Source organism: Parasteatoda tepidariorum, chromosome 3 (assembly GCF_982258835.1).
Source record: "Parasteatoda tepidariorum strain Cologne lab strain chromosome 3, Ptep-v5.0, whole genome shotgun sequence".
Taxonomy (NCBI): Eukaryota; Metazoa; Arthropoda; class Arachnida; order Araneae; family Theridiidae; genus Parasteatoda; species Parasteatoda tepidariorum.
Genome location: NC_141757.1, coordinates 48,339,433 through 48,353,605, shown reverse-complemented (window position 1 = coordinate 48,353,605; position 14,173 = coordinate 48,339,433). Strand labels below are relative to the sequence as shown.

The following is a 14,173-nucleotide window of genomic DNA, read 5'->3' as shown; positions in this document are numbered from 1 at the left end:
CGTGGTCCCGAAGAACTTTCATATGAATTAATGCCATCCTCCTCTCAATATTACGATATTCTTTGAAGCAATAAACCCCTGTAAAACGATTTTTTTCTTCCAAATTTCAACCTTATTTTCTCCATTTATAATTGGTTTTTAAATAATGTAAAAAATCTTATTTTATCTTCTTTTGCCATTTTTCCATTTTTTTTTCTGACAAGAGAAGATTCACTGCTGACCGGTTTTCTGGTGTGTTTGCAATCTTATTTTATTTCAATTGTTTTTAATATTTGGCCATAACTAACACTCTGAAAATTAATTTTTTATAAAATATATACATTTATAACTAATACATACACAACATTAAAATTTTTAAAAAATCCTATTTTGTCCCCAAAGTATGTTGCCCCTCGATGTAACAATATATCCCTCTACAACAATATATTTATTTGGACCCAAAAATATTGTTGTAGCGAGGTTTTACTGTATTTGGAAAAATTTGAATTCCAAGGTAAAGTTTTAAAAAAAATTATTGTAATTACACATTTTAAATAGTGAAATTTAAAATTTGAACAAAATTGGTCGAATAGTTCATAAAAAATTAGATTTTAAAGATGTGAATTTTTCAGGAATACATTTTTTAAAATGATGGAAAAATTTTTATACCTTAGAATTTAAAATTTTCTCGCCTATTATAAAATAAAATAATAAATAATTATTAAAAATGATTTTTAGCATGAAATTATCTTTTGATAAACAAATTGTATAATTGTGTGCAATAAGTTTTAAATTAGCCTAAAAATTTATTGAGATACAGCAAAATGCACAAAATGTTAAATTAACATTAGGGGGTTAAAATTTTGAATAGCTCTTTTACCTAAATTATTGGGAGCATATTCTCCAGATGGCGGCTGCCCTCCATATTTTGGGGGTCAGAAATCCGAATCATGCAACAACAAAAAAAGGTATGTTTATTCAGAGAAAGTGCATTTTATGTCTGATTTTGTAGTATAAAATATTGTCTACACTAATTAAGTACCATATTTGAGGCATCCCCGTGAACCGCTGAGTCCCAATACGAGAAAATCTGATCATTAGATCTAAATTTATTCAAGGTGTTTAACTTATTTATTTTTATGTATTTATTTACTTTTTTTTTACTGTGCATTAATTCCAGAATGGAAGAGAAAGAGATAAAATAAAAAAAACAAGAGTTAATTATTATCTTCTAGCGTTAAAACTATTACAAGCGAATTTCAAATGATTTCAAGCATTTGTATTTATATTTTTTTAAAGCTAAAAACTATTTTCACTCAAAAAAAATTCATTTGCATAATTTTAATAATAGTTAAATTTTATACTCACGAATATTCAGTAAGAGGGTAATAAATATCATTATCCACATCCCTTAATCTCTAAAAAAATTTGTAAACAAATAGGTATATCAGTTAACAGTTAGTAATAATTTCCTAAAATCATAAATTAGTTTGAATGCACCAAAAATATTAAGAATGACTGGGTATTAAATGTCTTTTTTTTTATCAATCAAGATCCTCTTCAGATTTCATAGTGGTGTTTTTTTTCCGTGATAGAATTGCTAGCCCTAAGAATTTGAATTATCACTTTTTGATGTCATTGATTTACAATTTAATCGTAAATCCATGTTATTTATTCATGTTTTCTAAGACCTTTCTGCATATACTTTTTTAGAATTTCTTTATTTTTTAACATGATACGACAATATGCAAATTTATGCAATAAATTTTTTATGAGCTTATATTGTGACGATTCCATCATCAATTTCTTTTAAACAAGCATAATCCTAAACAAGAAATCCTAAATAATTGTATTTAAAACCTGAAAGGTGCATTCATTGCTAGAATGAAAACTTTAGTGAATTTGCTATGAAGAATAAGTTAAAAATGTAAATTTATACAAATCTGAATTTATACATTTCTTCTGAATTTATACAAAGAGGAATTTGATCATTGCGATCTATGCAGATAAATAATTTTAGATTGAGAACAATTAATTCAAACTTAATTTGGTTTTTAATTTAATAAAATTTTAGAACATTTAAATCATACGAATTTAATTAAATGCAAATAGCAAAAGAACTTAAAATTATAACACGCCAGCTAAAATTCCATAAATGACTGATTAAAAACATTTTTAACAAAAACTAAATTCTTAAAAACTAATTTTCTCTAAAAACATAAAACATAATAATTTAATTTGTTAATAAAAATTTGTAAAATCTTACATGTTTTAGAGGCTCAAGAGGTAGAATCAATATTGAATCATCCAATAAAAATGCTTGATCTTTTTCATGACCAAACTCTTCCCCTTCTCCAGATATTATTCTAAATAAAATATTATACAGCATTTGTAAAGTACAGTAACGTAACAAAAAATGCTGTAGAGGAAAAAACAAGCAAAAAATATATACATCTACTTTAAATTTTGCCAACCTATAATGACATATAAAACTAAAATAATATACGTTTAAGATGAAAAATTGGATAAGATAAAAAAATAAGTTTACAATAAAAAATATGTTTAAGCTATTTGTAATTAGGAATATAATGTGTAATTTGTAAATATTATGCAATAATATATATTTTGATTATGTAGTTTTAAAATATAATATAATATAATATAAAGTTTAGTTAATATTATGTATAACATGGAAAGAAAATAGTCATTTTAATTTCTTAAGAAATTCATTAAATTTCTTTTTCTTTCCAATTCTTGCATTTTTATTAACTAATTTAAAAATATTTTTTTAAATCATCTGGAAATAATACTATAATTTAAGTTAGACTGAAATTACAAACTATTTAAATTTTTAATTAATAACTTGATATTTCTTTGTTGAAAAGAGTACCTTACATTTCTTCCACTTGGGATCGAGAATACCAATTTTTTTTGTAGCATGTTTTTTTTTGTTTTGTTTTTTTACTACAGAATTAACTTATTTGCAATCAAAAATAAATTTAAATAAATTGTAAATTACTCTTGTAGCAATTGAAAAATATTAAAAATGAAAGGGGGAAAAGAGATACACAATTTGTTTTGATGTCCGATAGTTTTTAAGTTTTATGTTTCTGTTTTATTCTTTTCACAATATGTATTTTTTACACTTTAATTATTTTTAATCCTTGTATATTTTTTTCATTTCTTTAATAACTTTTTTCACTTTAATAACTTTTTTCACAATGCATATAAATTATTTTTGAAGAATCTTTTTGTTGATTCACAATATATGAAGGGTTTATAGCATAACATAAGCCACTTTTTGCAAGGTATATACGCACCTTAAAAAATAAGTACTACAAAATATTTACCAGGACAAGTGCTTTTGAAATTATTTTTTAAATTTTTAAGTATTTTAAAACAAGAAACTGGTCTTTAAACTTATTTACTATTCTTTTACTACTTTTAAATTTTCGTTCCGCGGCTTTTCACTATCCCTCACTAGAAACTTCTCATCTTAAATACCTTGATTTTATCCTTAATATATTTTTTTGTTTTGATACCAATTTTAATTTAACTTTAATTTTTAACTTTAGTCAGCTAGATATTAATAAATGCAATTCACATTTCTAAAAAAACATGTCTTTATCAACTGTATAAAACTCTAAATTAAAAGAATTAATCAGGGCAAAAATTTAATTTTGAAAATTCACTTAACATTAAAAAAATATCATCCATGTATAACATTTTACCTGTGCCGACCCTATGCAAGCATTAAGTACACTTTAATTTGATTATTATTAATTTTTAACTATTTAAAATTCCTATTTCATGAGTTTTATATTCAGTAATTTTGAAACAAATTAATAAATCATAAAATATTGGTAGTAGAAATACTCAAACTTTTTACAAAAATGCAATTTTTGTCATATTTTGTTTCAGACTAATAAATTTAGATTCCTCACAGTTACTCAATTTAAATTAGTCACATTTCCTACTAATATGATATACTTAGCAAGGGAAGGTTATTGGATGAAGTGACGATTAAACTTTGTCCCTGATACTCTTTTTTGATCAGTACGCTCTGCATTTGCATTACCTTATTTAAAAAGAATTTCAGTAATTTTTCATGAAAATAAATTATAAAAAAAAAATCTGCCATTGACTAACATACAATAATTGCGTAAGCAAATTAATTTACTATTATAAAAAATTAAGAGCAAACCCAGAGTTTAATGATTATTGAAATTATACATAGCAACTAAATAGATTATAAATTCTATAAAATTCAAGGGTAAAACCTATGTGATAATTTTAAAAATATTTATACTGTATTTTGAATAGTAATATAACTTTTAATAAGTATGGTAACCTGATTTAATATGTTATACTATATTTTTAATTTCATAAGCTGATAGAACTGAAGATTCATATTTTACATATTTTAACTGCATTTGTCAGATAAAAAGAAATTTAGTACACTATCAATTCAGAAATAGTAGTTTACAAGTTTAATTCAGTGACATAAGTAAAACATTCAGAATCATATTTATGTACTCTAAAATATACACACATAAAATTGTGGATTCTATGCTATTAATCAAATTATGAGAAATCATAAATTCCAATAGAAAGTAGGTCAAAAGGAATAGACTAAAATTATACTAAACAATAATTTCTATTATAAACATTTCTCAAAGGAGCTGGTAACTATAATGCAAATAAATACACACAAGTATACATTCATACTTAGAAACATTCAATACAGGTGGTTTAGCTCTGATTAATTCCTGCCTACGTAGTTCAGACTCTAAATCTCCTCCTGCTAACCGCCATAAATAGTACACCTCATGCAAGGGTCTTTGGCATAAATGATCATCTAAAAAATGATTAAAGTTTAAGCTAATTCGTAAATAATTATGCTAATAACTAGCATTTATTAAAAATAAAAGTTTATAAAACATTTAAATATGAGTTCTTGTTATGATTGGTAATGTAATGATAAGTAAAATGTTTTCTGCAATTTTCATATTGAATTGATTAATTGCAATATGTAGATCTATTATTTTGAACTTACATTATTTTTACATTTGTAAAATAAGTCAATATCAAGTGTAAAAATTTAATATAGTCAAAAAAGTAAAATATTGATTCAGACAATTAAATAACAGTAATAAACAAGTATAAATATATGTCAATTATATGATAATATTTTTTTCTAGTTTTTCTGCATATTTGAAAATAACAAACGACATGTTTTAAATAAAGAATTTTTTTTAAGAGTTAAAAAAAAAATTAATATTCAAAAACTTCCCTATAGAGTTCAGATAAAAGACATTACAATGTCACAAATTTATTATAAAATTTACTTTGTACTCAAGCAATAGCGTTTTGAAAATAAAAAAATTTTTATTTACAAAAATATAGTTTGAATTTCTTCAGTTGATCGAAAATACTGGAGAAACGTAAATACGAAATCAACAAGAAAATCTGTTACGACATTATGTGATTTAAAGAAATGCATGCTCAGTGCTAAAGTGACAAAATATTTTAGCTCTAGAAGATCACCTTATTTTTTTTCTTACAATAATTTCAGTAATATCCGAAATATCATTTCGAAAATTAAATTATGTACTTTTTTAATACCTATTTTTAGTTTTAAGATTACTTTAAAGAACATATATTTGCTACTTTTCATTTTAAAGATAAAGTGAATCTCCCTATTCAGGACATGCATAAGATGACTTCAACAATGACTCTTCTTTATACATTCAAAATTCTCTCCGATCAGCAAAAGGTTAAAGGCAAACTTACACTTTGTATTATGCTAATCAGTATTAAAATTTTTGCTTACAAACTGAAAAAATTTTAATATTCATTATTATTTAGATAAAATCAATAAATTACACTTAAAACTACTGCGCATAATAATTAGATTGTAAGTTTGTATAATTACTAAAATTATGAACAGTGAGTATCGATCTTCAGTACAAAAAAAAATAAAATTCTATTTCTAGGTAGAGCTTCATAATAAATTTTACAGGCTGAATGCCGATTGTAGTGGTCTATAGATTTTCGATTTATTTACAACGATTATATGACAGGTAAAGACAGGCAGTTTGGTTGGAGAGACTAAACTGGTTAATATTATTCAAACAAGTCCATCAAATTAAATGCATGAATTAAATTTAAAGTTTTGTCCTCCCACATTTAAAATTTATTAACCCAAAAGTGTTTTCTCGCAAACAATAATTTTGTATAGTTAATATTTCTAATTTATTTAACTTTTAAAAAGGGTTTTAAGTATTTTTTTATTTTAAAATTATGAAAATATTATATTAAAACTTACTAAATATTGCTTACTTTACTTTTAGGTTGCATTAAAACCTAAAGATTTTTTTAAAATAAAGATTTAATATATTTTTAACCAAAGATTTTCAAAGTAAATTTAAGTCTAGAATCTATTGCATTACTCAAGCTAAATGAGTGTAAATATTTTTATATAAGACTTTTTTTATTTAAATTTTTAAATTTTTTTTTAAATTACTAAAAAAATTTTAAAAGTTATTAAAGCAATATGGAAAACAGAAAAATACATAATATGATATTGATGACAAAATATAAATTAAATGCATCAAAAACGAATCGTAATAAGAAATTATTTAAAAAGAAATAAAGAAGATTCACTCACGCAAAAGTTACACATTAATTTTAATTTTAAAAGATAATAAAAATTTATAATAAAATAATCATAAAGAAATTATAATGTACTATTTAATCAAGAAAGTTTTACAACAACAGTATGTCCTGATATTTTAATTGTGACTGTTATATGAGAAGCAACTATTTATACTATTACAAAATGTGTATTTAAAAAGAAAAAAATTTTAAGCAATTATCAAACAATCCTAAAAAGAAACTAACAAGTACATAAACAATTCATATTTAATTAAAATTAATCAATATTTATTAAATTAAGTCAAATAGAATAAATAGTTAAAAATAACGCTTTCTAAACTTGGAAAGATACTGTACCTCAAAGGAATCAGAATTCATTAAATTAAAATTATTGCATCTTTAACAGATGTCAAATAAATAAATATAGCAGATGGAGAAATAACGTTTAGTTTGTAATAGTTAAAGTATTATCCGAAATTATAAAACAATTAAACATAATAAACCAAGGATGACGAAAATTGAGAAACGAAAGTGGATTTAAAAACAAAGAAAAAAACCTAGCATGTTAATATTCTTAAGTTCCTAACTCCAACATTCAATTAACAGAACTCCAGAAACGCAGCAGAATAATAGAATCTTGAGGATACGCTTAATGACAGTCAGTCTGGATAAAAAATCTGATTTTTTTTCTTTCTAAATTCTTTAATGCAAAAAAGCAAATTTCAGTTGAAAATGAAAGAGTGAAATCCCACATATTGATACGGTGTAAAATTACCTTTTCCCGAGTTCCTCTCCGATTCTTGTTTTCCCAATATTCCCAGTGCGTAAAACTCTGTCAATTTACAAAAAAAATTTAAATTTTGAAATTTTTGATGTGAGTAAGATTAATTGCATCAGGAAATCAATCATTTTAAAAAAGAAAAAATTAATTCAGAAAATAATTTTAAATGTGACTAAAAATATTTTTTTATGAGTGAGAAAAATTACCCAGATAAGATAAAATCTGTTTCTTATCCTTCACACCATTGCATCGCATCTGAGTAGATAAAAATGAAAGAGGAGCATTCATTCTTCTTCTCACATATTTGAAGTCAAATTCATTAAAGAAAGAGTGTTGTAACAATTGCTGAGCATCTGGTCTAAAAAATAAAACACTAGTCACAAAAATATATTTTACTTGAATTAAAAAAAGAAAAAAAAAGAATGCAGAATTAAACTTAGTTAATACAAATAAAAATATAAATTTTTATTGTTATTTTTTGGGCAAAAGTAAAAAAATAGATAAAAATACGCACAAGATTCACAATAGATTTTTAAAAAAAATTGAATATTATGTAAAACTTTAAATATTAAGACTGCCTCATAACATCCCCATAAATATAGCCTATTTTTATTATATATATTGCAGTTATTAGAATTACAACATAAATCTTTTATTGAAAAGTGATTTTGAGATGAAGTAAGTTTGCATCTTGTATTCCCAGATTTTGTGATAAATTTAAGTAAGATCAGTTGTAACTTATACCACTTTCATCCGACGAACAGGATGTGTCAAATAGTTTCGATAAATAAAATTTTTTATGTATAATTTTTAAGTTCTATTGCTCAAAAACTACTAATCTCAACCAAATCATAAACTTTGAGGAAGTAATAATTTGTATTCCTTCCAATACAAAAAGTATTAATCAAAAATTAAAATAAAAATTGAAACTTCGCATGAATATTTAGATAAGAGATTTATTGTATAAAAAAGTTTTTTGTTTCACTCTAATTATTGCAGAGATATGGCAAAATATCAAAAAAGTGAAATTAACAAGAGGAGCAAAATTTTAATTAGCAACCTAACTATGTAACTAAAGCATTGAGACAGTATTTTTCCAATAGCAGCAGCCCTCCCTTTATTTTGAGATTCAGAAACCTGATTCCTTTTTTTAAAAAAAGGTTTATTCAAAGAAAGTATATTTTTTTTCGTCTGGTTTAGTAGTTTAAAATATCATTTGCACTAATTATTTAGCATATTCTAAGTCTATATCTCGAAACATAAAAATAGCTTGCTGATATAGGAAAATTTGCTCATTAGATATAAATTATTCATGTGATCATATATTCCTTTTTTTGCAAACTACTTCTAATGCAACATCAACCACCTTTCCTTTTTGATACTATGCTCAATAAACTTGGTCATAAATAATGTCTAAGATAGGGTATATCAAGGAATTTAATACTAATCATCCAACAATGTTGAACGCTTGAAATTCCATTTTGAAGAAAATGGTAATGCAACCAACCGTTATTTTTGCTTGATTTGTTAATTTTTTGGGTGAACAAAAAGATGTTGCTTTTCAAGATGGAAACATATTACATGGAAAATATATTATACAAGGGTAATTTTTATAAGCATTTTAAGTAAAAACTTTCTACCAACTAAAATGTGTTTCTATTACACAAATTTCAAAACAAATGAAGGAGAGTTCCAGACTTCCTCACATTTATTAAATAATAATATACTTCAGGTACTTATTAACATCATGAAACTTTCTGTTTTAGTGCCATAAATGCTTTCTCCTAAAAATGTAAATGTGCAAGTCATTATTAAAAATCTTTTTTGGTTAATGATAGGAAAGATCTTTTCACAGTATATTTTTCTACTGTAAGCACAAAATATTAAGTTCTTTTATATTTATCTAAAGTTAGTTGATAAGCTATATATCTTACATTACTTGCAATGCAAAGAAAATAACAAAGAAATAAACATACAAGAAACCTAACATTGCTCAGTAACTCACATTAATTCAGATTAACTGCATATGAGTTAAAAAAAAAAAAGCATAAAATAACAAACAATTACCTCTGACTAGGATTTGGTGTTAAACAATCAGCAATAAATGATTTTAAGTTAGGAGATGCAGCCTAAAAGAGGAAAAATATCTAAAGTTAAAAAAAAAAAAATTTAACGTAATTTGCATTATTTCAATTAAATCTAAAAAATTGCAATTAATGAATTGTTTCAGTAAATTTGTAAATTATTTAAGGATATCTATCAAAAATTCAAATATTCATACACAATAAAGTGCTTTATGCTCACTTAAATAGAGATAAAAAAAAATTTAAAAAATAGATGAGTCCTGATAATATGAACTAACCAAGATCAACATTTACTCTAATAGCTAAAAACAATGATTTAATAGAGTTTTATATTATTAACCATAAAAAAATCAACTTAAAACACTGTTATTGAGCAACCTACTATATCTCATGTTAGATGTTGTAAAACTTTGATATGCTACAGTTCATAAACCACAATGTTAAAAGTTAAAAATGGAGCTTACCTCTAAACGTGAAGAGCAATCATGTTTTTTCAAAACCCTGTCAATTACTTCAGATCCATTTTCTAGAGAGAAAAAAGTTGAAGCAAATAAATAATTTTATAAGTTGTTAAGTAGTAAAGTGAATAAAAAATAAAACCAATTTTCATGAAAATCATTCTTATTAAAAGTTGTGAATTTTCAGTGCTCAATACAGTACTATTTTTCTTAATGTTTAACTCATCAAAGAACATTCTTAAAATGTAGATGAATAAACAATTAAATCAGAACGTTACTTCAATTCTTACATACAAAAATCTCAAGTACATACATCTTTAGTAATAAGTAGTTAAACATTATAGAAAGTATGAGGGAGCCTTTTCCGCTTATATTTATAATTTATGACACTTATTTAAGAAACAGTGAATGTATTGTGCTAGTTGTAATTAAAAAAATAAATTTTTGGAAAAAGGAAATGTAATTATGCATTGACTAACCTTATTTTTTTTAGTTTGATCCAAAAAAAAATAATATAAATACAGAGTAAAATATAATCTTCTAAATAAATGAAAATAAAAAAAGTTTCCTCGAAATTTTTTTTATATCTTTCCATGCTTTTCTTTAAATGATTTTAAGAAGAAGAGTTTCCAAAAATCTTAATATATAATTGTAGTCAATATTTTTTCAGTGTCTCACTTCAAGCGTTGAATAATTCAATCAGCTGTCAAATAACTTGTGATATCTTAACATTACAACCTATGCCTTATCCTTCGATTCGTTATTATTTTTTTTTTAAAAAAAACATTACCAAGAAAATTATCTTCAAATTAAAGAAATATAATATTTTTATATTATCTTCAAGTAAAAAAGAGGAGAAAATGAGATATTAACAAATTATAAAAACCAAAGCAACTGAATAGCATTATTCATGACTAAATAGACAAATCTGAAGATAAACCTGATGATACTTAATAAAAAAAAGTAAACAGTTTACTTAATTAAAAAAAGGTAAACTGAAAAAAATGAATAATTAATAAACTTGAAAGCTTTTTTCTATAATTTAAACTGAAAAATATGAGAAAATAAACATTTAAATGCGCATTTAAAAAAAAAAAGGTATTTATTTAAAAAAAAATTAAATTAACTTAAAAAAACTTCATTAATACCTCCTCTCCGTAAAAGAGAAACCTATAAAATTTAACCAATTGAGAATTATTCTAACCAAGTAAATATTTGTAACAGTAATCAAAATTAAACCTATAAACGCAGATAATTTTACCAGTAATTATTATTTAAACAGTGAATTAATTTTTTTAAAGTAGAATATGAATAAAAAGAAAGTGCTTTTAAAGGACAGCAGCTTATTTTTACAAAAAAGGGCAAAGATGGTGCATTTATAGGAATCAAAAGGCAGGCAGGGTGGGCCGCCCTTCTAAAAATGCTTAGGGAGAATACTGTAGTAATTATACTGGAGTAACTATTTGTATACCTTTTTGTCTAAATAGTAACAATACAATAAAAACTTCATGAATAAAGTAACAGAAGTATAAATGAAGATCTCTCGAATCCCTTTGCCCTCTAAAGTAACTTGAAAGAACTAATAAAAAAAAAAGTGAAACAGATCAATAATTACCAAGCTTGGTAAAAAGTATTATTTCTTTCAACAGTTCATCTAATGTTAGTCCTTCAAACAAAGGATTTTCCTAAAATATAAAAAATATTAACAATAAATTTATGAAACTTACTTTTAAATGCTAGTGGCAAAATCAATTAAGAGTGAATTTTGTTTAAAGAATTCAATTAAAGGAATAAAATGTTATCTAATAAACATGACATTAATAAACCTGTATTCAATATCTAACAAATGGACATAAGGAGACATAATAAATAACAATCTTTAAAAATGCATCCAAAATATAACATAATGCTAGTTAATATAATATTTAAAATAAAAATAAAACAAGTGCTCTATAGTATTATGTAAATCAAAAAAATTTTTTTACAAAATAACTATCAGAAAATACTAAAAAAATTTAATTACCCATTGAATAAAACTAAAGAAAAAATATATAAATCAATGTAAGTAAAATTATAATCATATAATTTAATAAAAATACCAAGATTAATTCCAGAAGTATTATACCAAGTGACCAAATATCGCACTTTGGAGATGATGGATAAGGAAACAAACCATGAGACAGCACTTCAGGAGCCATGTAGTTTGGGGATCTAAAAATTTACGAGTAATTAAAGATATTCAGATATTTCAGAAAATTAAATAATATATGTAAAACATAAATAAATACATTTAGAGGGAAGTAATACTCTCTGATAAAACAGCTCTGATAAATCAGGGAGTAATCAATCCCTGAGGAAGAATTTCACAGTTGCGAGAAGGAATGAGGTAAATTATAAACAGCAAATTTTAACTACGAGAAATGAAAATATACTTTCATACTAAAGAATTAATTTAATAATAAAAGAAATTCTATTAACTTTTTAAAAAAAAGAAGCAATAACTACTAACTTTAAAAATAATCAGAAAGTGAAAATTAAATAAGTTAACGCATTGCTCATTCAATGTATACAAAATAATAGAACTAATATGTTGACCTATCATAATATTTTTATTGTGCGAAAATTTAACAAAAAATTTAATAAAATTAAAAATCATATGGTACAGGACAGCTTTAAATAAGATAAACTAACATGATAAGATAATTAAATATGATAATCAAACATGAAATGTATTAGATTTATATATTAGTTATAAACAACATAGCAAGAGCAAAAATTAGATATGTTATACTAGAAATCATATGACAATTTGCAGAATATATACTATTCAATAAAAATTCTAAATAATACAGCAGCAGTAATACAGAAAATAAAACAGTTCAATTAATCCTTGAAAAATATTTACTTCATTAAATTAATCTTTGTGAGGTGAAACTAATTAAAGTTATAGCAAATTATGTAACACTACTAACCCTATTGGAAAAGAAACTGTGGATCCATTTTCAGTCATGTAATATAACCCGTAGTTTGAAAGCTTTACATGCCCCTTAAAAAGAAAAATTTAAATATTTTTACAAAATATTAAAACAAAATTTATCAAAAGAATATTACAATAAATGAAAAATCAGTAAGTCATAGAGTATGTAATAAAGTAAGAAGAGTAGTTAATTAATTATGATAATCAATAATGACTTAGGCTTTGCCCATCAAAATAAAATACTTCTCACTTAAAACTAGAAACAACAGATAAAAGGTGAATAAAACAAGCAGTAATTCTAGTACAGTACAGAACACGTTATCCGGGAATCAGAAAACCGGAAAACCAAAAAACCGGAACGAAATTCGATACATTTTCCCGATATTTTTTTCAAAAAAATGTTTTTTTCCTCATAAGATTTTAGGATTTTTCTTTCTTTTTTGAAAGATGTTTACCTTACCGTCATTTTGGGAATAATCATTAGTGTATTACTTCATTGTTTTTTCTTCCTTTTAAGATTATTTGCAAATATTTTTTTTTAGTTGGGTTTAACAATAAAATGCTTTTTGTAGCGATTCAGAAAACCGGAAAAATCAGTTATCCGGAATAGTGATGATCCCGATTGTTCCGGATAATCAGTTCCCTACTGTACTACTAGAAAAAAGTACCATTATCAGTGGTGAAAAAAAACAACATATTTTAGGAAATAAAGATAGGATATACTTTAAGGACATACTACTGTTTCTGTTCTGTGAATAAGAACTTCCCCCATGGTCAAAATACCTTTTACTCTTTTATTCATGTTATTAAGCTTTATTTGCAGATTTTACATTATTACTAATCTAAAGATCTGCATACTGTGTGCCTCATATTATTAATCTTACTTTAGCCTATGTAAGTTTTCCTCACATACATGTTTTGTGGATGCTGAGAGTACAATGGCAAACATTCTAATATAAATAAAAGTAAATCACTATAAATTATAGTTATATTGAACCACTTTAAACACATTATTGCCATTTTTTTTAAATAAAAAATGCATATAATTCCTTGAGAATGAGAAGTTCCCTCCATATTTTATCTTAAGTAGAAATTACGCTATTTAAGAGAATTTAAATGTTCTGGTGGTCCTTTTAGCATTACCACTAAAGTAACCCTTATAATATTTATTCAATTAACTAAATATTAAACCAATAAAGCTCTCAAAAAAAAATTTTTTTTTTTTGAGTATATTTTA

The 14,173-nt window shown here is 24.1% G+C and overlaps 1 protein-coding gene across 3 annotated transcripts in view; it reads right to left on the bottom strand.

Annotated features, from left to right (window-relative positions):
- The window catches only part of LOC107446630 (TBC domain-containing protein kinase-like protein), a 50,100-nt gene that overhangs the window by 23,799 nt on the left and 12,128 nt on the right, over positions 1 to 14,173 (bottom strand). For all 3 annotated transcript variants that reach the window (XR_015432535.1, XM_016061322.5, XM_071179149.2), the window contains 9 exons: positions 12,932 to 13,005; positions 12,059 to 12,170; positions 11,575 to 11,644; positions 9,966 to 10,027; positions 9,485 to 9,546; positions 7,624 to 7,775; positions 4,708 to 4,837; positions 2,246 to 2,345; positions 1,348 to 1,397 (listed from right to left, as the gene is read on the bottom strand). Coding sequence is in view for 2 of the 3 variants with exons in the window: in XM_016061322.5 (XP_015916808.3) it covers positions 1,348 to 1,397; positions 2,246 to 2,345; positions 4,708 to 4,837; positions 7,624 to 7,775; positions 9,485 to 9,546; positions 9,966 to 10,027; positions 11,575 to 11,644; positions 12,059 to 12,170; positions 12,932 to 13,005 (812 nt within the window). In the remaining variant the exon portion in view is untranslated. The remainder of the gene's footprint in view (positions 1 to 1,347; positions 1,398 to 2,245; positions 2,346 to 4,707; positions 4,838 to 7,623; positions 7,776 to 9,484; positions 9,547 to 9,965; positions 10,028 to 11,574; positions 11,645 to 12,058; positions 12,171 to 12,931; positions 13,006 to 14,173) is intronic.